The sequence below is a fragment of the Boleophthalmus pectinirostris genome, unplaced genomic scaffold (assembly GCF_026225935.1).
Source record: "Boleophthalmus pectinirostris isolate CB_2022bp ecotype Guang Dong unplaced genomic scaffold, ASM2622593v1 HiC_scaffold_4, whole genome shotgun sequence".
Taxonomy (NCBI): domain Eukaryota; kingdom Metazoa; phylum Chordata; class Actinopteri; order Gobiiformes; family Gobiidae; genus Boleophthalmus; species Boleophthalmus pectinirostris.
Genome location: NW_026571353.1, coordinates 14603691 through 14628575, shown reverse-complemented (window position 1 = coordinate 14628575; position 24885 = coordinate 14603691). Strand labels below are relative to the sequence as shown.

The 24885-nt window shown below is 38.2% G+C and overlaps 3 protein-coding genes across 4 annotated transcripts; all 3 read left to right on the top strand.

Moving 5' to 3' along the window:
- Positions 1-467: 467 nt before the first annotated feature.
- asphd2 (aspartate beta-hydroxylase domain containing 2) lies at positions 468-5274 on the top strand. Of its 2 annotated transcripts, none has more exons than XM_055162136.1 (4): positions 468-746; positions 1591-2735; positions 3275-3388; positions 3473-5274. In XM_055162136.1, exons 2-4 carry the CDS (start codon positions 1895-1897, stop codon positions 3601-3603), a joined length of 1086 nt encoding a protein of 361 aa, XP_055018111.1. In that variant the 5' UTR covers positions 468-746; positions 1591-1894; the 3' UTR covers positions 3604-5274. The 2 variants fall into 2 exon arrangements, with proteins under 2 accessions (XP_055018111.1, XP_020784021.1); XM_020928362.2 differs by having other exon boundaries at positions 468-750.
- Positions 5275-6816: 1542 nt separating this feature from the next.
- cabp1a (calcium binding protein 1a) lies at positions 6817-16558 on the top strand. The gene is made up of 7 exons (XM_055161659.1): positions 6817-7647; positions 13346-13376; positions 13469-13612; positions 14694-14803; positions 14885-14959; positions 15036-15108; positions 15399-16558. Exons 1-7 carry the CDS (start codon positions 6907-6909, stop codon positions 15422-15424), a joined length of 1200 nt encoding a protein of 399 aa, XP_055017634.1. The 5' UTR covers positions 6817-6906; the 3' UTR covers positions 15425-16558.
- A 1091-nt stretch (positions 16559-17649) lies between these two features.
- On the top strand, positions 17650-24641 carry mlec (malectin). The gene is made up of 6 exons (XM_020928346.2): positions 17650-17835; positions 19065-19287; positions 20057-20235; positions 20408-20584; positions 21039-21096; positions 21253-24641. Exons 2-6 carry the CDS (start codon positions 19086-19088, stop codon positions 21495-21497), a joined length of 861 nt encoding a protein of 286 aa, XP_020784005.1. The 5' UTR covers positions 17650-17835; positions 19065-19085; the 3' UTR covers positions 21498-24641.
- The last annotated feature ends 244 nt before the right edge of the window (positions 24642-24885 follow it).

Here is a 24885-nt window from a genome sequence, read left to right as displayed (position 1 = left end):
TGTGATGGCAGATGTATTGACATGTTTTGGTTAAAACTCTAACTACTGGGCCTGTCCGTAAGAAAATAAATAAATAAATCATCAAAATTCAATGCCTTACCCAATCTGTCAGCATAAGTGAACAATTATAACAATTTTACAAAGTGAAAGTGAAAATTTAGTAGAAGAGTCTGGCAGTTTGGAAAGATTTTAAGCCATAAAATCAACACAGCAAATTCGTGGACGTAGCCTAACACACACAATCTCCCATAAGCCTATATCAGCCGCTGCCCTTACAGCTAGCATATATCTGAAATTCATATCAATCTTAAAAACACTGTAGGCTATACCCAAAAATAGACCTGTCCGTTTTTAGTTCTTTCTACTTGACAAAAACATGTTAATAAAATTAAGACCAATATCCAACCTTTATTTTGAAATGTGTGTGGATGTTCATCTGTTTTGTTTCATTAACTTGACGCGGGGTTTCCTCTGGTGAAGCTTCAGTAGGCTATTTACACCTATGTTTTCGGGAGCCTTTCTGCAGCCACACAAAGGCACGGAGAGAAACGCTCGGCATATCGACGTGCCAACACTTTAACAAATATGCGATGACTGTCTAAACCGGCTGAGCTGCTTTTGATTTTGGAAACGCCGTATAATGTTGCGAGGTGATATCCGCCTGCTGCCGTGTGCACTGCAGTGGTGCGCAGCTTCGTCTGGAGGAACACCTGTGAGCCTCTCCTGGCCACAGCCATGAATGTTGAGTAGGTATGGACACAAAAAGCCACTAACTAATGCACCACACACACACTGACGATTTAACTCCATGCCTTTAAATTAATGGGGTATGGGATCACTGCTGTAGAGGCAGATCATGAGAAGGCTAGTTCTCCGAGTCGCTGCATCTGTGGCTCTTTTGAGAAGCTCTAATCATGGTGAAGATCCAGATAGATAGTGTTGTGAATAAATTGCGTACCGTTCTGAATGGATGTGATATTGTAATATTTGGGTCTGATGGCCTCAGTCAGTGGGTCCTAAAAGCGGCGTTGGAGTGAGGGTGTGGGGGCGTCTTGACGCTGTCAGACAGGATGTAGGGGAGGATCTCTTGGAGCAGGATTACCCGACCATTTTTGGAGAGAGAGAACCATGGAGTTCTCATCACATTGACGCATTGCACTCCCTGCGCCCTACATCCATTAGTATTATATAATCATTCTCATATAATGTCTGTTTTTCTTGGGCAGCATATGATCACTGAATAGCTACATTTCACCCCTCCCACCCCTTTACCATCCCCTGAGGATCCGTATGCAGCTCTGCTGAGCAACCTATGAATGCCAATTATTATTGTGGGATGTATCACTGTTTACATAATTCAGCCAAAGCTGTGTGCAGCAATAAGAAGAGGGAACAGATGTGTAAAATGCAGCTATGTCTCATGACTCATAATTTCAGTAGTGCAAGGAGAGGGGGTGTGTGTAAAAATCTGAACAAGCTTGTGCACACACTAAACTGTCAAATGTGAAACTGATGTGTCCAAATCATCTTCAGTTGACAGTCTGCATGAATGCACTGTCAGTGACAGCAGCATCTTCCTGTCTGTTTCAGATAACCCCGAGGTGCAGTGTCTGTCTGCATTTATCTGAAGGAACAACAGCACAAATGCTGCACAGCCAGACATCGGGCAAGAAGTCTTCCCTGGTCACAGAGTGCTGAAATGTTTGCAGTGAAGACACAAAGTGCCAGATCAAATCAGCTGACTGTTTATTGGAGGTGGGGAAATAGGAGCTCTCTAATACCCTGCACGTGGTTCAAGACCTGGCTCCTTTACAACCAAGAAAAGACGTGTTAACTGATCCCTCATCAGCACTTTGTGATTCTGTCACATTCAGCACTTCCACAAAGCAGAGAGATGGAGTGGTCACTGGAGAATGTGAGGGAGATGGTGGCTGGAGGGATGCAGTCTATAAGGGAGTGTGAGATCTGTGCTTTCGCCATAGGCATCTGTGTGCTGCTGCTCTTTATGTGGTACTGTTACAGAGTGGGCCGAGAGCATAGCTCCAGTCCTCTGCGAGGCCGCTACCTGAGTGGGTCCAGCCACATTGGGGGAGTGGTGGGAGGCTTCAGGAGTAAAGGGAAGCACTCCCTGCTGGAGGAGCAGAATGGCTTTGCCTTCTGTCAGTCATCTGAGTGTTTCCGCTGCACCAGCGCAGGGGAGAGCCTGAACCAGAGGCTGTACCACAGTCTGCAGGAATACGCCAAACGCTACACCTGGTCTGGTATGGGCCGAGTGCACAAAGGGGTGCGGGACCAGGGGAGATATCTCAATAGCAGACCAACCATTCAGAGGCCAGAGGTGTTCTTTCTCCCTGACCTGCCCTCAGCTCCTTTCTTCTCTAGAGAAGTGCAGAGACATGATGTGGAGCTGCTGGAGCAGAGCTTCCCAGCTCTCTTGGCTGAGTTTGAGAGTATCTATCACCAGCCGCCAGCTCGTAGCGGCTCGTCACTCCCTCCGGGATGGAAAGCAAACAACACTCCACGAGGTCAATGGTGGACCTACTATCTGGTGAACCAAGGCACGCCTCTGGTCCTCAATGTTAGAAGGTGCCCTAAAGCATGGAGAGTCCTGGGCCAGCTGCGCACCTTCATTGCTAACAATGTGTTTGGAAATGCCTGTTTTTCTGTACTCACGCCTGGGGCTCTCATCACTGAGCATTACGGTCCAACGAATGTCCGACTGCGCTGCCACCTGGGTAAGACCCATCACTTTGTGACTGCAGTTAATGCAGTCAGATCATCTTTGTAGCATTTGTGTATATACAAACAGTAGTAAGTAAGTAGTAGTATGTAAGTAAAGTCATGGTGCACCAAAAGATGAACAAATGTAACACTTTAAAAATCCAACCATGTGCAACAGAATTATCATGGAAAATCTGAGTAAGGGGAGTAGACAAGTTGTCTTTTGGTAGGTTGTAATGACAAAACAGTTTGTCAGTAGCAGGGAGAATGTGCAACTGGGACTGAGGAGCTTCAAAACTGCAATTATTGGGCATCCTCCATGAGTCAGCTGTGGTCCAAGGACGGCACAGTGCAGTGGTAACAGAAAAATACACATAGACACTGATGTCAACACAAGCCTTAAAATCGATGGTTATGCTGATTGGTTTATTCATACTTCCATATTAAATGGCAACAGGCACCAGAAGTTCAGAGGTTAAGTAATGAAGGGAATAAAGATCTTCATAATGTGCATTGTGCATTTTGCATTTAGGTGTTTTCGATCTACTTTCAGGTCTGAAAGTTCCCCCATCGTGTGAGCTTGTTGTTGGTGGAGAACCTCAGTGCTGGTCGGAGGGCAGCTGTCTCCTGTTTGATGACTCCTTTCTCCACAGGGCTTTTCATGAGGGTGAGAAGAGAAAAAAATCATTCCAATATGTATCGATGATTTCCAAACATAATTATTTAAAAAAAAATGTATTTATTTATGAAGGGAATCCAGAAGACGGCCCACGTGTGGTTTTTATGGTGGACCTGTGGCACCCAAATGTGGCAGCTGCTGAGAGACAAGCCCTGGACTACATTTTCACCCCAGGACGTTTGGAGGACAGAGAGGGGAAATAAGTGAATCATGTCCAGGCCAGACACAGGGCATTTGAGGAAGTGTTTGTATGATTAGGGAGCAACTCTTTTTGTGTCCAGACCAGCTCTTGCATTCACTGTGTACATATATTTTGGCCCATATTCAACATAACTCCCCATTACAGCTGACAAAACATTGGGCCTTGTTTATCTCCACCCTGAGCACTAAAAAGCCAATATCATACACGTTTTATATTGGACCAAGTACAATCACATTAGTATTAATAGCCATTACTCTGTAATCCCCTTTCTATTATTCTGTGTTGAAAGAGCTCAAGGTACATTTCAAACCATTGAATCTCACAGTTTTGACATTTGACATTGGATGTTGCCACCAGTAACCAAGTCATTTTACCACCAGAGTTAAGAACTGCTGCTGCTGACCAAATAGTAGCCTTACTTGGTCAAAATATGCTGAGACACAGGTAAAGAATAACAATAACAATTACTAAAAGCTTTATGGCTTTAAGCTTTATGTTGGTATAGTATGGTAAGTTAATACTGTGTAAGGATGATGATGCAGCTATGGGAAAGGGGGACATCTTCAGTGGCCTGTTATAGCACTTTGTACAAAGGCGGTGGTGTAGTAATGCTTTAGTTTGTTTGCTTTTTGAGTAGACAGCTGTGCTGAGAATGTAGTTTAGCTCATAAATATACTACTGTACATTTAATATCATGATTTTTGTTTTGCACTTATTCTTTAAAAACTACATTTTAAGGGCTAAAATCCAGCTACTTGTTTTTAATCTAATTTGCAATTGTGATGTGTCTAAGGACAAGCCCATATTGAGCATAGTCATCTGTACGCTTTTGATAAACTAGGTCCAATGTCCACTTTGAATTCATGAATGTTTACAGACACTGCTAATGTCGCTAACTCCTGCTAGTGTGGTAGACAGTCTTAGGTGAATGGTTAGAAAAGCACATATCAAGGTCACACTGTGTAAGTAAGTCGACCTGTGCTGTAACGTCAGAAAGCCTATACCAGGTTACTCATGTGATTCGAGTGTGTTTGATATCTGGTTTGTTTTTCTGTACATATGGTGGAGGTTTTATGTGAATGGTACATTTGGAAATGATTGTCTCGTTGCTGTAACTATTGTGTTGTCTTGATTTTTCAGGTGAAGTGAATGCTTTTCATTATCCATTGCCACAGAGCCATCTTTGAAAGTCATTTTGATAGAAGACTTTGTAGATTCTGTAAAATGTTTATGAAGTACTATCCCTGTTGTTCTGTGAGGTTTTCTGTTTGAACATTGTAATTCTGCATATTAATTACACAGCCACAATACTTAAATCAGCAGCACCTTATGAATATCTGTGCACAAAGGATCAAATTGTTGCAAGTGGATAGTCATTATAGCTTTACTGGTCCATTGCAATTCAACTAATGATCACTTTACTTACTAATGTTTACAAAAGTATTATAATCACAAGCTGTTTACATCATTGGGCGACTAAGGCACTCACATTGAGCTGTCCATAATTGGGTTGGAAATCTTGAATGCTGTTTTAAAGGGTCATTCCCGAAGCGATCGCTTTACATACACATGGTGAGCAAGCATTCGGTTTACATTGAAAGTAATTTAACATGTTCTTGTGCAAATTTTGAACAGCATTTCTGTACATTTAATAAATGGTCAACTTATTTAATCAGCTGAGTGAGTCTTTTTACTCTTATAACACCATGAAAATAATAGTGATTTTTTTCCCCCTATTTTTTTCTTTATTTTTTTATTTGCTCTCATGTAAGTCTTAAACTAGAATAATCCATGCCAAAAGAAGAGCAACAAATTATGACTTGGTGGCAGTTTCATAAAAGTGAACTAAAGTCAAGTTAATGGTCAGATGTGATTTCATGTCATGATTTAATTTGCTCAGTTTGTTCACATTGTTGTTTATGTTATGGTTTAAGTTACACACCAAATACTTTTTTACACTTGACCCAGTTCTAGAAAAGGCAAGAACATTGTTTGGTCATGATGCATGTGAAAAGGTTTAAGAGATAAACTGACAGCTCTTTTCACTCATTCATATTCACCAAATCTGCAATAGAACCAAATTATATTGCCAAATGACTTTGCTATAGAAAACAAATGACAGGAGACCTACTGCAGTGTAAAAGATAAAATAGGTTATAAAAGGAAAGGGCCCAGATATGGATATTGATCATTTCTGGGAGTCTCACTGAAAAATTGCTTTACTAAGTTTTCTTTTTTATGATGCAGTTATCTAGACCTGTCACTTGGAGGCGTAGGTTCACAAAATATTGTAACAGTTGATCCAGTCTCTTGGCTTTATAACATCATTATTTAGGTTCAAACCTGTAGAACATTTATAGTCTGTAGACAGACAAATAAGACACCGTTATTTACTTATCCTACAGGTGCACGGAAAATGTCAGATTATTGACATAACTTTATTGATCCACAAGGGACATATTTGGACACATGCAGAGTTTAATCCCCTGTCTAGTCAGATTGTCTGCTGTCTGCTCTTCCGCATGCTCTCCATCAATAAATCACATGACCTCTAACTGAAGTAATTCATCTTCGTGGGTTTTTTACGTTAGTTTGTCAGCCATTGACGTAATGGAGGCAGAATTGGTTGGGGTGAAAGAGAATAGCACAATGGTATGACATACAGACTTTCAGGACACGACAAAACTCTAGGGAAACATAAGTACAGAAGTGTTTTTTGTTTGTTTGTTTTTTTTGTTGCTGTTGTTGTTGTTGTTGTTGTTGTTGTTGTTTTACTAGGCTATTTTGAAAATTGATTAGGCTAATCAGTGGAAGAAACAACCCCAGAACAATAGCTGGCGCACCACAGAATACAACATTTTACATAAATATTTTCATTTGAAATTTTATGGGGAAGATGATAAATATTTATTTAAAAAACTAAATGGGCTATGCATATCCATCTGTTAACAAAGAGCCTAGGCAAAAACATTGATTTTACAATAATCTAAAAATAGCTAAAGCATTCTGAAGGGATATTTTTGGTCTCAGTTGTTTCTGGAACAAAGTTGGACTGGGCTAGATCTTACTATGGCTCACATCCACGTCACTGTATGGCTGCCAGGATTCTCATCAATGAAAAAAGGTGACGCGCACTCCGCGGCGACGTGCGAGGAGCCCCCCTGTGCTCCTTGTGTGCGCGCTCCGGAGATCAGGTGGTGAGATGTAGCCTGAACTTAACGCAGGGAGGACAGGGAACGGCAATGGGAGAGGAAGCGCGGGTGATGTCGACGATCGCGCCACAGAGGTAGAGAAAACCGCAGCAATGAGCTCATCTTTCCCTAAATCTGATTCCACCACATCACTGCTCAAAACATCCACAACGAGGAGAGCGACACACATCCCGTCGGAGAACCGAAGAAGTCTGCCTCAGCATCCGCACCACGACAGCCACCGTCCCGCCGCGCTCCACAGCAGCAGTTCAACCGAGCAGGAGTCCCACTGGCCCGCAGAGGGGGACATTACTGCCCGGAGACCCCTTTGTCACCCCTCGCTTTCTGATAGTCGGGACAATCACGTTCAAACTAGGTCCCGCCACAACCACGCTTTGGACATGCAGGAACCCATGGGTGGCGAGTCTGACGTAAAGGAGCGCTCCAGGTCTCACCGTCACCATCACCACCATCATCATCACCATCATCACCGGAGGAAGCACCACAGAGCACCCCTGGATGACCCAAATCATCCCGCATCACCTGAACAACAACAGCCCGAACCCTCGCGCCGCTGTCACACGCACGCCCCACGCCATGTGCCCCGAGAGCTGTCACTGTCCGACTGCCACGACGACAGGGCTCCCCTTTTTGAGCCCGCAGACCGTAAAAGAAACACTGTGATGATGAATGGGGCCCGGGGAGGAGGGCACGGGGTCAGCAGTTCCTCCCCGTCCTCGTGTTCCCCGGTGCCACTGTCCAGCAGGTCATCCCGTCGCTCCCGGAGATCTAGCGGTGCCTCGTTAGTGTCCGACTGCCAATTACGTACCATCCTGAGCTCACTCTTTGGACAGGTAAATATTGGTTTAAGCAGAAAATATATTTACATAGTCATAATGAGGCAGTTTTCAAGGCTAGGTGGGCTATATGACATTTGGGACAAGCATCATCAACAAAAATCACTCCTGTATTTGGCATATGTGACAAAATAGGCCATCTATAGACATATTGTTACATGTCCTTTCATATTTTTTTTTACCTGTACAGAACAGGTCGAGTCAAGATTGGCTTAATATATGTAGCTGTTACCTCCTTTTTGAGCTATTTGCAGTGCCTATGGGTCAAGTCAATAGCTATAGATTAGAACATTGCTTTGTCTCCCTGTGGGCACTTTATGTAAAACTGTTCCAGTTATAGCCTTTTTTTTTTTTTGGGTATGGTGGAATTGCATTTGTAGGAAATAAGTGCTTCTCATTTATTTGTGAGCACAAAGAAAGTGGTATTTTTGTTTAGAATCAATAAGATACATTTTTTGCTTATATGGTCCATAATGCAGTCTGCTACATTGCCATTACCCACTGATGCTTAAGCTTTGTCTTGTGTAATTTGAATAGACTAGAATATACAATGATGCTTCCAACAGATCTCAGCCAAGGAGTAGTGTCTATTGGAGTGGACAGGTGTGGCAGATGAAACAGTTTTAGTACAAAGAGATGGGAATCATTGATGTTGTTTAGTGCAAGGGAGGTAATTTTATGCATCTTCCAGTGAAGTCTGAGAATGATCATTTTGCTGGAAATAGATAAACAGACTATTTTGAACCACAAATGTATTTGTCATTTCCTGGTTGGCAGTCAGTGCTCTTAATTTGCATAATTTAGACAAATTTTAGCTGGTTTAGTTGTAGTGTAAAATCTTAGAGCTTCATTGTGTTATTAAAAGATTGATGTGTAGATAACATAGAGTGCTTTTTTACACAGGAAGACAGGAAGAGTAAATATTGTCCTTGACCAAAGACAGGCTTCTGTCATCCAGGGACTTATATAATAAAACATGTCGTAGTGTGTTAGACTGGAAATACTCACATTATTGAAAGAAAACATGGAGGTGGAGTAAGATCAATTTCAAAAGCTTTAACTCTGGTCCCAGTTAAGAGTGGAAGAAAAGATATATGAAGAAAACAGGTGTACACTGTGGCAGGTTGTGCTTTGATAGAAATGTTATGAGTTGGTGTTCTAAAACAATCACATTCATGCAATAAAATGAATTGTGTTATTTGGCTTTGTGGCTGAAAAATGTGACGGGAAATCAATATGCATTTAGCATTGATTTACCATTGTGTTTGTCAATTCAAAAATGTCAAAAGCATGACAACATCTGTAAGAAACTAAATGCAGGAATGCAATGAGCAGAATTACTTAGAAGGTGATTTGCATGGATAAATGAGTGTTAAGACATTTAGTTTAATGAAGCAATGTAATATCACTAAATTCAAGATATTGTATTGTCAAGAGCCCTTTTGATTTGCTTTTTACATTGAGCTGTTGTGTTTGCCAGTGCTTTCTACGGTGGAAATTACAGAATGTTTTTATAAGGAAATCATTGCAATTAGAATGACTGGGGATTTCTTTTCTCCTTTTTCAATGATAGTGCCACAGCGCTGGTTGATTGAAGCAGTGATTGCCTCCCCTGTTCTTGTGAGTCGCTGTGATGCTGTTGGAGGTCAGACTGACCTTGTGTGAGCCTCAGAGGGCAGAGATGAGCGGAAGAAACCAGCACATGCATTAGTCACATATTCAAGGGGAATATGAATGGGGTGTCGATTCAAATAAATTACATTAGAGAGCTGTGTGTGAAGGCAACAGGGCACTGCACAATCCTCTCTCTCCAAATTAACAAACGTCACACGCTTTGTGTTCGACCCTGAACCATAATTCACAGGTGCAGCGCTGGTGGTAGATGGAGCTGTTGTACATTTGTATTTGAAGGCTATGATAATGTCTTTACTGTTGTTACTATCAGCTTACTGTGTCTAAAAAGAAGACATCTAGAGCCAAGTTGAAATCATAGATAACCATTTTCTTCAATAGTCATAGACTTTTTTACCCAGTTTTTGTGTAAATTGTTTGGCCACAACAGATTATATTATCTCCAACACTATTTGGGCTTGGGGCTAGCGCAAAGTGTACTGTCTCCCACTGGAGCCAGTATGACTTGTTTGGACCAGCAATACTGATTCTTGTGAGAATACAAACTCACAAAATTCCATTTGTTTAGGCTCTCATTGACTTGTTTGGGTCACCAGTGACTGCCAATGGCAAAAGTGTGGGCAGGTTTCAAGTCAAGAAGATATTCCCAGTTGAAGTGGAAATCTGCATTTCATTGCCAAAGCAAGAACAAGTAAGATCGTAACATGTCAGTAAGTCTGTGTTGTTCAGACATTAACATTTGGGTCCAAGTGACTGATTATATCGGAGGCTGGGAATCATCTTCTTTTCCTTTAATAGGCATAAATCTCTCTCTGTTGTCCAAGTCTAGTCTCTCTCCCTCTCTTGTAAATCCTCGCTCACTCATTCTCTCTCTCTGTCCTGATCATTTGTTCTACGACATACTCTCTCCATTCAGGTCAGCCTGTCCAGAACAAACTTTGAATCTGGTTGAAATCTAGGTTATCTGCTGTTCTACATGGGTCTCGCTGCCACCAGAGTCCGGTCTCCTTTCAAAATGCGGGCCACAGTTATGACAGAAAGAAAGTCCTCATGGTCCATTTTAGTGCCTCTTTTTTCTATTGGTATGGGGAACTGTTTACATTCGCCTCTGCAGACGGTAAGACATGAGTGCACTTAGCATAGAGCTAACACTTATCACATAAACTATTACAGGGAAAAATCTATAAGAACGTGTTTGGAGTGGAAGAATTAGAAGTAGACTCTTCAAACATAATGTGCAGAATGTGCATAAGAAAAAAATGCAGTTAGAACATACTTAAAATATTTACCTCTGCTCAAACCAAAATGTATATATGTTTTAGTTGTTGAATATTGAACAACTAAATTCAAAATAGCATGTCTTGTTTTAAATGGCTGGAGTAACCCAAATAATTTTACTTGAAAATTTAAAAAGAGAGAAAAGAGACAAAATTTTGCATGTGCACTGCATCACAACATGCTTCTTGTAGATAATTTACACCACATTTGCTTACAATAGATTAATTTTATTATATCATTGTACTGTATTTGCATAGGTTTTACAAATGAAACAGTGGCAGTGTTTTGGAGCTGTTGTCATTTGCTGCCTGTGTCTTTGTCTGCCTGTGTGTTTACAGTTCTGGTGACAGTGTATAGGTGTGAGATGCCAGTCTTTGCAATGTGTCAAGTAAACTGTTATGAGCGATGAGCGGAAAGTTGGCAGCCGGCTGTTTTATTTGATGCCTTTGCTGTTTCTTCAACATTTTCATGCTTCAAATACTCAACCCAACCACCAGAATCACTTGCATAATAGTTTCACTGAAAAGCGTTGGCTTTTTGAGTTTATGTAACAAAGGCTCTCAAAAAACTGTTGCTTCCTTGTAGTTAACCTCAGAATAGATTGCCGAGGCCTTGTTTAAGTATTTATGCTTAGGTTTATGTAGATGTAGTGCACAATACATTGCAATATAACCAAAACAATATTTATACTGTAAGAGGCCTTTCTTTTCTGTTTCAGAAGTAATTTTCCCTTGGTTTCTCGCAGCATGTTTTAGTGTTTTTGAATAAGTAAATTGCTTGAATCAAATCGATTTTAATTAAGGGTAGACACTACAGGTGAATGAAGATTTCCTCAATGTTTTCATATTAAAAAAATAAGGCATTTTATGTGTAAAAACTGCCAAAATTTACATTTTTTGGAACATTTAAAACAGAAAAGAGCCAGGTTTAAAAGTCTTCTTTTTTTGACACATTAGTTACTAAAAAAATACACAGAGGAGATTTTGGATATTTTGTTTAGTATTTGATTAAACTAGATCTGACTGACAATTTGCCTAAAATTAAAATTTTGTCCAAAAGCTTGTTAAGTACAAGATTGGACATTTTGGTGAATGTAGGCGCTACTTTAAGAGGTGATCCGTATGTCCCTATGAGGGAAAGATGTATTTTCAGAAAACAGCCTTTGAAGTTGCAATGTCCCATACGTATCTATAGAGGTTGATGAAATATTAAAACATCTTTCAGTGCAGTGTTTCCACATGAAAGCTTATATGCTAAAAGACCAAACTGACCAAAACAAAACAAAAAAAAAAAAAAACCTTTTGCCTGTAGTGTCTCTCCTTAATTTATTTGCCCTTAAATCTATTTGTAGAAAAGACTTACCTCTTGTGCATGTATGGTATGTATGACAGTAAGTAACACCAACAATTGTGTATTTCTGTATTTGGTGAAAAGGTCATGTATACATTTCTTGGAACATAAAAGTCTGTCTTTATAGACTATGCACCATGCTGAACCGAAGACAGTGCATGCTATAGTAAAACATATCTGGGCAAATAAACATTCTTGAGAAGTAACAGTCTCGACTAACATCATTCCAAAGAGTGCCTATTATTGTATCTGACAAAATGGGTGTATTTTTAGAATTAATAAAATCCAACTGTTTAAAGTAGTTAATGGTTGCCATTCCACTGGGTCAACTTGTCATGAGCAGTGGGCAGCTGCCATAGTGTTTAGGGACCTCCTAATGATTAGCTCAGCTTAGTGAGGACTGTCTTAGTTGAGGGATTTTGCAGTGAATGTTTTAGGTTCATGGGTGAGAGCAAGTTGCCAGGAGGATGCAAACTCCACACACACAGGTCAGGCCAGGACCTTATGGCTGTGGGGTAAGGAAGGGCTACTCAGTCATCATGACATTCTCCATATAACTGCACAACAACTGACTTTTATGTAATAGATGGCCCTATATCCTGTCAATCATCATATCATCTTTGCATTGTTTTCCTTCCTTCCTCTTATATATAGCTGAGATATTTTTATGACTTATTTTTATTTTATTTTTACTTGTACATAATTATACCTTATTTGACACCTGTCTTTTGCTATTTTTGCTGCTTATTTAGAATTTATTATCACCATTTGTATTATCTCTTTGTTATTATAATATATTGTGATGTGTGACCTACTGTGTCCAAATAATTTCCCTTGTGAATCAATAAAGATTGTCTAAGTTTAAGTCTAATGGCACCTGTCAAAATTTACACTTATATCAGCTCCACTCAGTATCACTTTTAGTATGAAGACCTGCATGGACAGAATGGAGGCAGAGAGATAAAGCTACAAACACTTTTGAACTTGTTGAAGTACATGTAGTTTTTAATCATGGTGTTGACTGCTCTTGCCTCGTATGTCTGATGTTTTTCATGTCATGTTCCGGTCAGACGGTTTTGGGTCCAACATGACGTCACTATTCTTGTTATGTTTAGACTTTGCTGTGCTCCTGCTGTTAACCCTTAAGGCTTCTGGGATGTGTCTGTATCTTGTCCTGTCCTTTAAAGGTTGTGTTCATTGTAAGTAAACTGCAAAAAAGAGACACAGTCACATTCTTCTGTGAACTTCGAGGTTAAAATTTCCAGCAATCATTGATAGGGATCGGCCCATTTCCTCAAATTGGTTTTATCATCTCAATGCAAGATTTGACCGCTGAGCTGATTGGGGTATGTTTTATAGGTATATAGACCTGAATACTTTCCAGAGACACACAAAGTCATAAATATTGCAGTAACGTGTGCCTCAATGTTTACAGGACAGAGAGTTGAGGCCAGAAGAAGTGGAGGGTAAGTGTATCTGTATATGTTTTTATATTGTGATATCAAATAATAATAATAAGATACTGTGCATATCTAAAATTTGTGTTTGGTCATAACAGAGTTGAGAGATGCTTTTAAAGAGTTTGACAAAGATAAAGATGGATTTATCAGCTGTAAAGACTTGGGCAACTGCATGAGGACCATGGGATACATGCCGACAGAAATGGAACTCATCGAATTGAGCCAGCAAATAAACATGAACTGTATGTTTGTTTGTTTTTTTCTAGTGTTGCTTGTTTATATATTATTATTATTATTATTACACACATATGGGTACAGTAAATATCAGATTGGATATAGGATATATGGATATATATTAGGTTGATAGGTGTAGTATCCAAGTTATAATGTATTTAACCACTCCTGTACCAAATGCTCTTTTCAAGTTATCTGGTATAAGTCACAGTTTGGGGGTGAAAGGAAAAAGAGAGAAGTTAGTGAGAAATTGATTAGAATCAGATTTTGGTATGCATGTAAACATTGCCAGCCTCTTAGGAACATGAATTAGACATGTGCAACAAAAATTTGCAATGTCCAAAAGGTAATGGTTTTGTGGGAAAGGCCTGTAAAACTATTTCAATCCTCACTTTCAAATTATTAGCAAACACATAGAGGGATACACAAAATTCTAATAAAAATGAATTACTAATTAGTTTGTGAGATTCAGACAACTCTATAATCTATAATGTATATACATTTGTGTTCATCATATAGTCTGGGGTTAAAAGGAAATAGTATAAGAATAAATTTTACTATAATGGTAAGTAAGTTAAAGGGCTCATATCACGTTATTTTCTGATCTATGTTATAATGTATAATGTTTCCTTGTCACAGACATATGTGGAGTTGTTCTTTATTTCATTCACACATGTTTAACATACAAATTCTGCATATTTAGGCTTCTTCTTTCAGACAAAAAACACTCCCACCTTGATGTCATGTGGTAATACAGGAAGTGCTTAAACTCCACACATCTTCACTGGAATCATTTGGATGATTTCAGTGCTGGAATTGCCAATCTCTACTCAACTAAAGGTTAAAGGTAGCTGTTAACTTGACATCTGTCACTACATGGCATCACAAGGTGGAACGGAGTATTGTGAGCCTAGGAGATGTAGACAGATGAATAATAAAAATTACTCAAACATGTGTGAAACAAAACACAACTCCAGGTATGTTTTTGAGGAGATACCAGCATTCTTACATGGCTTAAACCTCAAAAGAGTCAATTTTGCATAATATAGGACCTTTAATCATCCTGTATATTTCATTGTTTGTCTTCAGTGGGAGGTCATGTTGATTTTGAAGATTTTGTTGAGCTGATGGGTCCTAAACTCCTTGCTGAAACAGCAGATATGATTGGAATAAAAGAATTAAAAGATGCCTTCAGAGAGGTAAGTGTGAAGATGGTTTTAGTTTGATTATACAGATCTTTCCCCAGAGTTAACTGTTTTGTTTTTTTTCTTTCACACAAGTTTGACACAAATGGAGATGGTGCTATAAGCCCTGCTGAGCTACGTGATGCAATGAGAAAACTTTTAGGGCAGCAGGTAGGACTTAGATGGTACATTTAAAAATACTGCCTGAAGTTAGAGGTGCCCCAGTAGTCTGTATGTATCTTTCTAGGTCGGCCTAAAAGAGGCTGAAGATATTCTAAGAGATGTGGATTTAAATGGTGATGGACTTGTGGATTTTGAAGGTAAAGTTCATAGCCCCAGAACAGATTGGTTAAAGTATGCATACCTTAGTTCATCTGAAGCAGTTTTTTATTAATAATTATTTGAGTGTTTTATTTAGTGCTTTTTTTTTTTAGTAATTTAAGATAATTATTAGCTATTATTTAAAGTTACATATAGAATTATTTGCAATATATATTGTTTATCTGTTAGAAATGCCCCTGGACATTATAATATAACTTGTAGTATTTCAAATATAAATTAGGCTTATATTTTAAACTTTAACTAATTAATTTTTCTTTTACATTTACAGAGTTTGTCCGAATGATGTCGCGCTAGCATTACAAAGACACTTGTGGTTTTGAATGTGAAGCTAACTACACTTGACAAGGACCAACAGAACCATGTCAAGTCTGAGCCAATCAAGTAACACTGGAAATGAATTCTCACAGTTTTATAGAACAAGAAATCACCTCACCCAAAAAAGTGTTCTTCCTGAAAAAAAATTTAGTTCAGCAAAGGTTGAACTTGCTGTAGCCGATGATTGTCCATCTTATGTTTTTTGCACTTTATTCCCCACTTAATTACTTCCTGCTGGGTAGGTTGTTGGTCAGTGTCCTGTCACTCTAACACAAGTAGAACTGTCAGAAAGTGAATGTATATTTGTGTAGATAAAACAAGTGCACTGTTATACATTTGACCAAGGAGTCACACAGTAGTGCATTATCTGCATGTCTTTGTGTGCTGTATTGGTACTCCACTGAGAACCATGAGGTAAACGTGTGTCCATTTGTATGACTTCACTGTGCAAGTCTTGTCTATGATGTAGTCACTGTCTGATTCATCTGTGGGGATTCCCAGTCATCCAGGTCACAAGGTTGTCTCTAATTAATGAGCAGAGCTAATGAAATCCTAATGAAAAAGCTACATTTAAATGAGGAACTATAAAGCTATATTCCCCAGGCACGCATTTCTGAAGAATAGTTTTATGTGCATAGAGATTTTCAAACTTTTCATAATACCAATTGTGAATAACTGACATTCCAAGTATATCAGAGTGAAACCAAATTTTGAAGGGTGATAGGGCCTACCCCCAGCACTGTACAACTAGTGAGTCTTAGGAACACTGTCAGTTGCCCATTATCCTGAAGCCATCAGGGCTGATTAGTTTGAGGTTTGATGCTGTTTGATTTTGAAAATACATGGCACAAAGTGAATGTAAAGTCTATGTTGTCCATATGAAACAGCAGGAAAAATGTAAATTTCTTACAACAGTTAATGTTTTATGGTATATGTAGACCTATGTTTGTTATTGTCAGTGATTGTAGTGGTTATACACCACTCTTGTTTTGTCAAAGCAATTATTATGCATGCCAAAGAGATACTTTTACCAAGCTGTATGCACATTTTCATTTCATAAGTATTTGCCAAGATGACTGTAGAAGATTAAAAGATGTTTACATGCCACCACTTTCTATAGTGGGGAAATATATAATAAACAGAAAATGATGATGATGATAATAAAAGCTGTTTACATTTTAGTCAAAACCATGATGCAAAACTGAAGAGGAAAGGAACAACTCCCAGTGAATCTCTCATAATACATATTATACAGCGCTACATTCACTGATCTGAATGCAAGCTTGGGACACGGTGTTTGCAGCCACTGCTTCTTTGCTATGTCCTCACATTGTGATCAAGAGGTATAGGCTATTCAATGTTCATTTTTCCTTGAAGCCAACTAGGTCTATAAGCTTAAACTTAAACTTCTGGTTGGCTGCTAGACACTAAAAATATAAATGTAGCTAGCTGTTCCTGCTGTGAGAAATCTTTAGGGCCTAAGTTTCGATGAAAAAGGTATCCAGAAACACCTGTCCTCCACTGAGGTAATGCTGTTACCATGGAAACTATCTCCATTCATTTCGTGTGGTCAGCCTCGGAGCGAGCTGCGTTGGACTTTTCTGATTGGACAAGACGACCTGGACTGCACCATGTCTACCAGGTGGAGGGGTGCGAGATTTTCGAATAATACATACATATATACATACATATACATATACATATATATATAAACATAATGCTCATCATATATTTTTATTAGTTTAAAATATATATATACATTTAAGTGCAATGGATAATTCCAAATTGTAGCGTTTACTAGGAAGATCGATACACTAAATACACTTAATTTGTTAAGCAGCATCTGTCGTACAAAATCATTCAGTGCATAGTGTTAAATTGTATGTATTATCACCACCTCAGTCAATGTATTTTAATTGCTGAAAAAAAAAAAAAAAAAAACTTGACTAAAACAGATGTTAACTATGTTTTAAATCGTGCCTTTTCACCTAACTTAATTTTAATTAAAACACCCTAATTCAGGTGATATAAACCGTAACCATGATATTACCCGCACTGCAGAATATGAATCATTTTGTGTATAATATAAAGTTGAAATAAAATAGACTCATCTTGTCTGATTGGCCTAGTTTCTGTCAATCACCTGCCAGTGCAAACTGAAGTTAGGTATCCCTCTTCCGCCTCCTCCTCCACTGTAGCTTAGCCGCACAGTAGTGGCTGCACATTGAATGAAAGTCAGCACAGCAGCCTGCTCAGTACAGACTCAGAGGAATATTTTCACGCTGTCACCATTTTTTACGTTTTTATAATAGGCATTTTGTACGGCAGCATTATATTAAGTGTACTTATAAAGCGTGATCAAAAAACACTGACGATATTTGTGGGGTAAGGTGAGTATTTGCTGAACCAAGAATTTCTGGTTAGACAGGTATGTTAGCAAAATTTGGACAATGATACTCTTTTCGCTTTCCTTTCAGTGCATAAAATTTTATTAAGAACTATTAAGATATGCGTTAATGTAATCGTACACATCTAGGCTGAGGCTGGTATTGCTTTAAAATGTAATCTTTCCAATCTCTGAGCTATTGTGCTAATGCTACTACCGGTGTCACGTTAGCCATGTAGCTATTTTGGAGTAATTACGTGTCTTTAATGCTTTCCTTCATTTACTCTACTTTCTCGATGAGCTGTAAACGTGTTTAAATTATTGCATTGTACTTCGAACATTTGCTATATTGAATAACATTGCCCTGGCTCTAAATGCAGCTCATTTTCAGTCAGACATGCATCTTGGAGATATCATGTTGCAAGATTGACAAGACTGCTAGCTTTCCCTGCGAAGTGACCATATGTCGCTATTATTTCATGTAAACGGAGAACTGTCCTTAAAATATAATGTCCCTGACATGTTTAACACTTAATCTGAGTCGATCGTCATGGCGTTGTAGTATTTTTTAGCATCACAGAGTGAGCCTCAAGAGCAGGGGAACCCACTGGAATCTGCAATGGTTCCATAGAACTGTCATAACACTCAGGCTGCCAGAGATTTCAAAGTTGTTATTTAGAACTTTCTGAAATTGTTTCATTTGCTGTCTTCTCCTTTTAACTTAATTTTATAATGATTATTAGTTTTATTGAGTTATTTTTTGTACCACTTGCCATGGCAAGGCATAAGGATTATTTATTACAAAATTGTAAATGACTTAAATTGTGTTTGGAATCATTACAATAGAGCTGAGCAATTGATTAACATTTAATGGACTAAACTGTTTATAATTGACAATAGCTTGGGGTTTTTAATTGAGCGGTAAATGAACCAATTCTGTCACAGAAAGCAAAGTTTGATGCAAACTTTCTTTTTATTTTAAAATTATATTTCTAGGTTCATGAACCTTATTATTAAAAGTAAAGAACACTTATTTTTAATAGTGCTAATAGTTTAATAGTGGAAATGAAACTTAATTGAAAGTAGTTATAGATTAATGCAAAAGTTTGCCATATTGCCCTTCCCTTTTTTACAATGAATTATCAGTTACACATTTTTATCAGATAGCTGCATTAGGTCATGTCATTTAGTACAAATGACTACAACTTGCTAAGAACGGTCTCCTCTGTCCAGGACCAGGCTGTGTGTGTGGACATGAAGTGGGACACTGCTCGACTGGTCGCTGGGCTCCTTGCTGCAGTGCTGTTGCTTTTGGCAGAGCAGTGCTGGGCAGACGGTGGTGGCCCCAGTCTCGCCGAACGGGTGATTTGGGCGGTAAACTCTGGTGGTGAGGCCCATTTGGACGTGCATGGCATCCATTTCAAGAAGGACCCATTAGAAGGAAAGGTTGGTAAAGGTAAGTTGGAGAAATGTTCTTAATCTTTTTTTCAGGTCTTATATGATGTGAAAGAAGTCATTTTTGAAGTTTTAAAGGATAGTGTGAGCTCTTTTCCTTTATAGCACTTTATAAATATCTCTTCTGGTCACTTTTTATTCAATCTGAAGATTAACTGAACCTTACTGTCTGGTATTTGCAAACTTAACAAACATAAATAGTTGCTTCTATAAAATAATACTCTGAAAGACTGATATTTATTTAGTTATAGTTACGTGTGTTTGGATGTTTGAGGTAAATCAACACTCTCTCTACAAGTTGAAATGGTACTGACACAGTCAGACAGAGTTAACTTAAATTACTTCTTCAGCATTTCACAGTGAAAGCTTGACTGACGAGTACATTTTTATGAGTAAAGCTTGCCGCGATGTAGCTTCCTCCTGTAGTTTCAGATTAAGTAGGAGTCAGCAAAGAGAGCCTCAGCTCCACCCCCTCTACTCAGAGGGGAAGCAGGTAGTGATCAAATCTACAGCGACGTTTTGACTGTATTAGACTATTGTACTGCACGGTGTTACCTTGGCAGTAAAGTATTTGACAGAACTGTTTATTATGCTGACATCATTATACATTGCAGACTTATCTTAAGCTTATATACAAAATTGTGTTTTTAGGCACAACTCACACACAGCAATGTTTTTGGGTTTGTCTCTGTATGCGTAGGTAGCATTTGAGGACAGTGATTTTGAAATTATTGTTTAATTCATCTACATCTGATGCATTTTCCTGTCAGCATCTGATTATGGGGTGCGTCTGCCGATCCTCCGGTCGAGTCCAGAAGACCAGATTTTGTATCAAACAGAACGCTACAATGAGGACACATTTGGATATGAGGTCCCCATTCGAGATGAAGGAGACTATATATTAGTTCTGAAGTTTGCAGAGGTTTACTTTGCACAGTCACAACAAAAGGTAACTTCAGTGTTTAATAACAAAACTAAGTACTCACTATTTCTTTTTTTTTCTAGTGTCCACTCTTTTGTGTACATAAATATCCTATGTTGTTTATATATGTATGTTATATGTGTATTGTATCAGCCATAATGGTATGCTTGACTAACATATGGTGTAACTGTTATTTCAGGTTTTTGATGTCCGTGTAAATGGGCACATAGTTGTAAAAGACCTGGATATCTTTGATCGAGTAGGCCACAGCACTGCGCATGACGAAATAGTTCCCTTTTCTATACGACGAGGAAAGCTCAGTGTCAAAGGAGAGGTATCCACTTTCAATGGCAAGCTCAATGTGGAGTTTGTCAAGGTACATTTGAATACTGTCATGGTTATACTGTTTTTACCAAATTAATAAAATAATGTATGTTTTGTTGTTGTTTTTTTGTAAAGAAGCACATAGTAGAAATATTATTGAAATGTCCAGCATTCACATGATAAACCACATGCTTAAGGAGGAGGTATGACCAGTGTGGAGCCCATAAAAATTACTTAGCAACAGTGCCACATCTGTGAAACCATTATATCACTTGCCACCTGATAAGCCTTAGTCTTGCTTTTATATTTGTAGATTTGGGCTTTTGGTACTGCTGTGAGATTAAGCCATGCAGATGTAAATCTGTGGTACATGTTTGGATGTAAAATGGATATTGTCATATTATAGCAATATGAAATATAAAATGTATAGGTTATATAAAGAATATAATAGACAAGCCTGTGTGTTGTAACCCCATTTGATTTAACTTATGTTTTTGTTCCTTTAGGGATATTATGACAACCCAAAAGTCTGTGCTCTCTATGTTATGAAAGGGACACTGGATGGTAAGTTTCAATATTTTCCTGTAAATGCAATATTGATCATTCATATTTTGCATACTTCTATCAGTACTATAGCATTCATATGCAGATTGAAATTTGAAAGCACAACAAACTTGATGAAGGTGATAAAACAATAATATATTATATTTTGTAACACAGATGTACCAAAACTTCAGCCTCACCCAGGTCTGGAGAAGCCTGAGGAGGAGGATGAAGAGGAGGAGGAAACAGAGGGAGGAGAGGAAGGAGGAAAGAAGAAGGTTCCCCCAGGCTCTAAGACCAGGGTCCAGTCCGGACCTCGAACACCAAACCCGTATGCAGCTGACAATAGCAGCCTAATGTTTCCAATTCTGGTGGCTTTTGGGGTTTTCATCCCCACATTGTTCTGCCTATGTCGGCTGTAAGAGACTTGAAAACAGACTATAACAGAAGGGAGCAGGGGGCAAAGATTGCAACACAGGTAAAGCATACACACAGGACAAGACAGCAGAACATGGGAGGACAATATCTTATTTGGAAAGCCACTGCAAGATGATTCAGTCTCTGCTATCAAAGGTGAATAGTGGAGAGTGTTGGCCACGCTTCTTGTGATTGTGTTTTGCATCCACCTATGCTGACCCTTTCTGAACAATCTTAGTCATTTTTTCACTCTTGACTTGGCAGGGTTTACTCCTGCCCTGTCATTTTCTGCAGCTCGTGGGTGCTCAGGAGTGACTTATCTGGGCCTAGACAAAAGCATTGGGTTTTTGTTTTTTGTTTATTTTTTGGACTGAGTGTAGCGAGAAACTGCACTTGGATCAACACTCCTGCTCAACATCTGGTTGACACAGAAAAAAAAATTTGGATTGACAAAAGCGCTGCTAAGAAAAGATAGGAAACTAAGCAGTAAGTGAACATACGGTTTGAGTTCTAAGGGGCTTTCTGTTTGTTGAATCTGTCTTTTTGAATTAATTTGCCATGACATCTTAAAAAGGTAAACCATACTGCAGTTAAACCAGCCCTTTACCTGACAGCCTTATGTGTCAGATGTCATCTTGCCTTTATCTTTGCATTTTTTGTGTCTTGCTTGTTTAAATGTATTTTAATGTAGTAATTTGTTTCACCAAATACTGATTTAGGGCTGTTACTCCTACAGCCTTGATTTGTTTTCCCCTTTGAAAGACACTGATGAATGCATTTAGTGAGAGGCAAAGTTAATGTGCCATTAGGCCTTTTGGTCACAGCTCCTCTTTCATTAATTGCTTGTGTTTTTTTGTTTTTTTTCTTGATTCTCTTTTCTTTTGCCTGCCTTTTTATTAACAAAATGTCTATATCACAATTGTTTACTTTTACAAATGCTTGATTTAAAAAAAAAAGTATATTCCTATTATGCGTTTTTAAAAACGTTTAAGTCAGTGAACTGAAATTTAAACTCCCATATTTCACTGACAAGGAAAAACTTCTTGACCTCTTAGCCAAACATTATGTAACTTTGTGGAAGAAATACAGTATATAAAGTAGTTAGAACTATCCCTTATTTTTAAAAAAAAGTCTTGACGTGCCATGATTTGAGCCATATTATGTCTATTTATACTTAATGTTCAAATGATTTATAAAATAGGTGCTAATTGTTCCTACACTGGCCCCACTTTCAAAAAGCACAATCTCAAGAAAAACGTTTACTGAGGGGAGACTTCAGTTATCATTTGTCCCCTTAATTTTAATTTCCAGTGTAAATGTAAGTGCATTTGTTAGTGTGCTCTGCAAAAGTCTTAGTCAGGTTTTTAGAAACCTAGGCTATGAATTATGACTTGTTCAAATATATCCTCTGCTAAGGCACTGATCTCCCAGTGGAAAAGATAACTGTATAAAGACCTATGTTTAAAGCGTTTTCTTTAGTGGTAAATTTAATCAAATGTTTGTATGAAAGGAGAGAATCTACTAAAACTATAATTTCTTAGTGAGTGCTTAGTGAAAGCATAGACCTCAAGGTTATACAAAACATTACTGGGTAAAACTTTTGCAAAGCCTGATAGAATATAAACCTATGTTGAAACCATTTGCCTATTTTGCTTGGTGTAAGTGCTGCCTTTGGACAATGATATTATTATTTTAGGAATAAAGTATCTTTATTCTCATTATTTCCAGAGCTGTGTTGTGGACCCTCCTATTTATGTCTCTAATTTCCTTCTCCTAATGCCTTGTTCTGGTCCAAGGACGCTGTTGTAACTTTGCCTGTTGCACTAATGCTTCTTAAATGTCCCCTAAGACTCCCTCCTGCCTTTTGAGTATTGCTGTATCCCAAATGCAGTACCTGAGAAATGGCTATGGACCTCTCCTTTACTACCTTGTGCAAAAAGATGGTGCCAGAAAGTATGTATATTAGGATTAGTTTTAAATTCAGCACCAAAGTCACTATGTTTTGTCCGTTTAAACGATGCTACACAGCTGCGTGTGTATATAAGGTACATGCTCACACCGATACTGTGTGACAAAGATGGCGATCACTTTTATTTTGTAGTTTTGGGTAATTATACTTATTCTTGTGAGGCCTTTATTTTGAAAAGGAACGGTTGTTGGTATAGGTTGGTATAAAAATGAATAGGTTGCAATAAAATGAACTGTTAAAGAAAATTTTAATTAGATTAATTCTGAATATATGGGATCTTCCATTCTATAAAGGTATATAATTTAAATGAATGGGGCTGGTCTGGAGATATTTTATGATCCACTTGATTTGTATGTTTGAGTTTTCTGCCTCAGGATCTTGTTTTGTTTGATTTTTAAAAACTTGATATTTTATTGGTGTGTTTTTTGCACTGCCTCATGTTTTTTTTGAAAAATTTTGTCATTTTTGTGTTTCTATGTTGCCTTGAATTATTGAATACATGGCTTTTCCAACACTCGGCTTGAGGTCACTCTTCTCTTGGATTGCATCAAAAATTTTCTTATTCCTTCCTCCACAGTAAAAGTCCAAGGATAGACTTTAATTGCTGAGGCTCCCCTTGCTTCAGTGTAACTGCAGTCTTCCCCTTTTGGATTGTAAAAAAGAAACAATCCTCTGATCAAACCTCTCAAGGTGTGGACAACTCTAGACTGAATAACTTGTCTCAAATTGTTTAGAAAAAAAACCAAACTGTTTGCTTCACTTTTCTTCTTCGTTTTAGTTTTAGTGTAACACATTTTCAGCACCACAAATCCCCCTTTTGGAGTATAATCCACACCACACATTTTTGTTGATATGAAAAGTTCTTTGGTTACCATCTTTTTTTTTTCTATTATTTTGAAGGAGCTTGAGTAGTACAGATACAGTACATGACTAGAATTTTTAAATCATGGAGTTTGCTAACCAAACATAATGGCCTATACCATCACAGTGTTGCAGTTCATTTGAGCATTATATGAAAATAATAAGGATATGTATAAAATGTGTTCTTGAGGGCTACACCTGCAGCAAGAAAACAGAGACATGTATTCAACACTGAACTTTCTCAGATGTGACATATCTGCAAAATGGCAAATTCTGATAAATGCTGTCTCTTTTTAATAAATGTGCTATTTTATCAGAATTAGTGGTGGTTGTTTGAATGCAGCATTGCCCACATTTGTATACCTCAACTACATAATCTACATCATGATCATCTTAATTTAGAGGAAAATTTACAAGTTTTGCACCTGTCTGCTGGCCTTTGCTGTGAGCCTCCATCTTAAGAAAAGGTTTACTAACTTCATGAATAAATACATTCATACTTTTATAAACAAATTGAAAGAAACAGACAATGTTGATGGTTAGATTCTGTACTGTGCATTTTT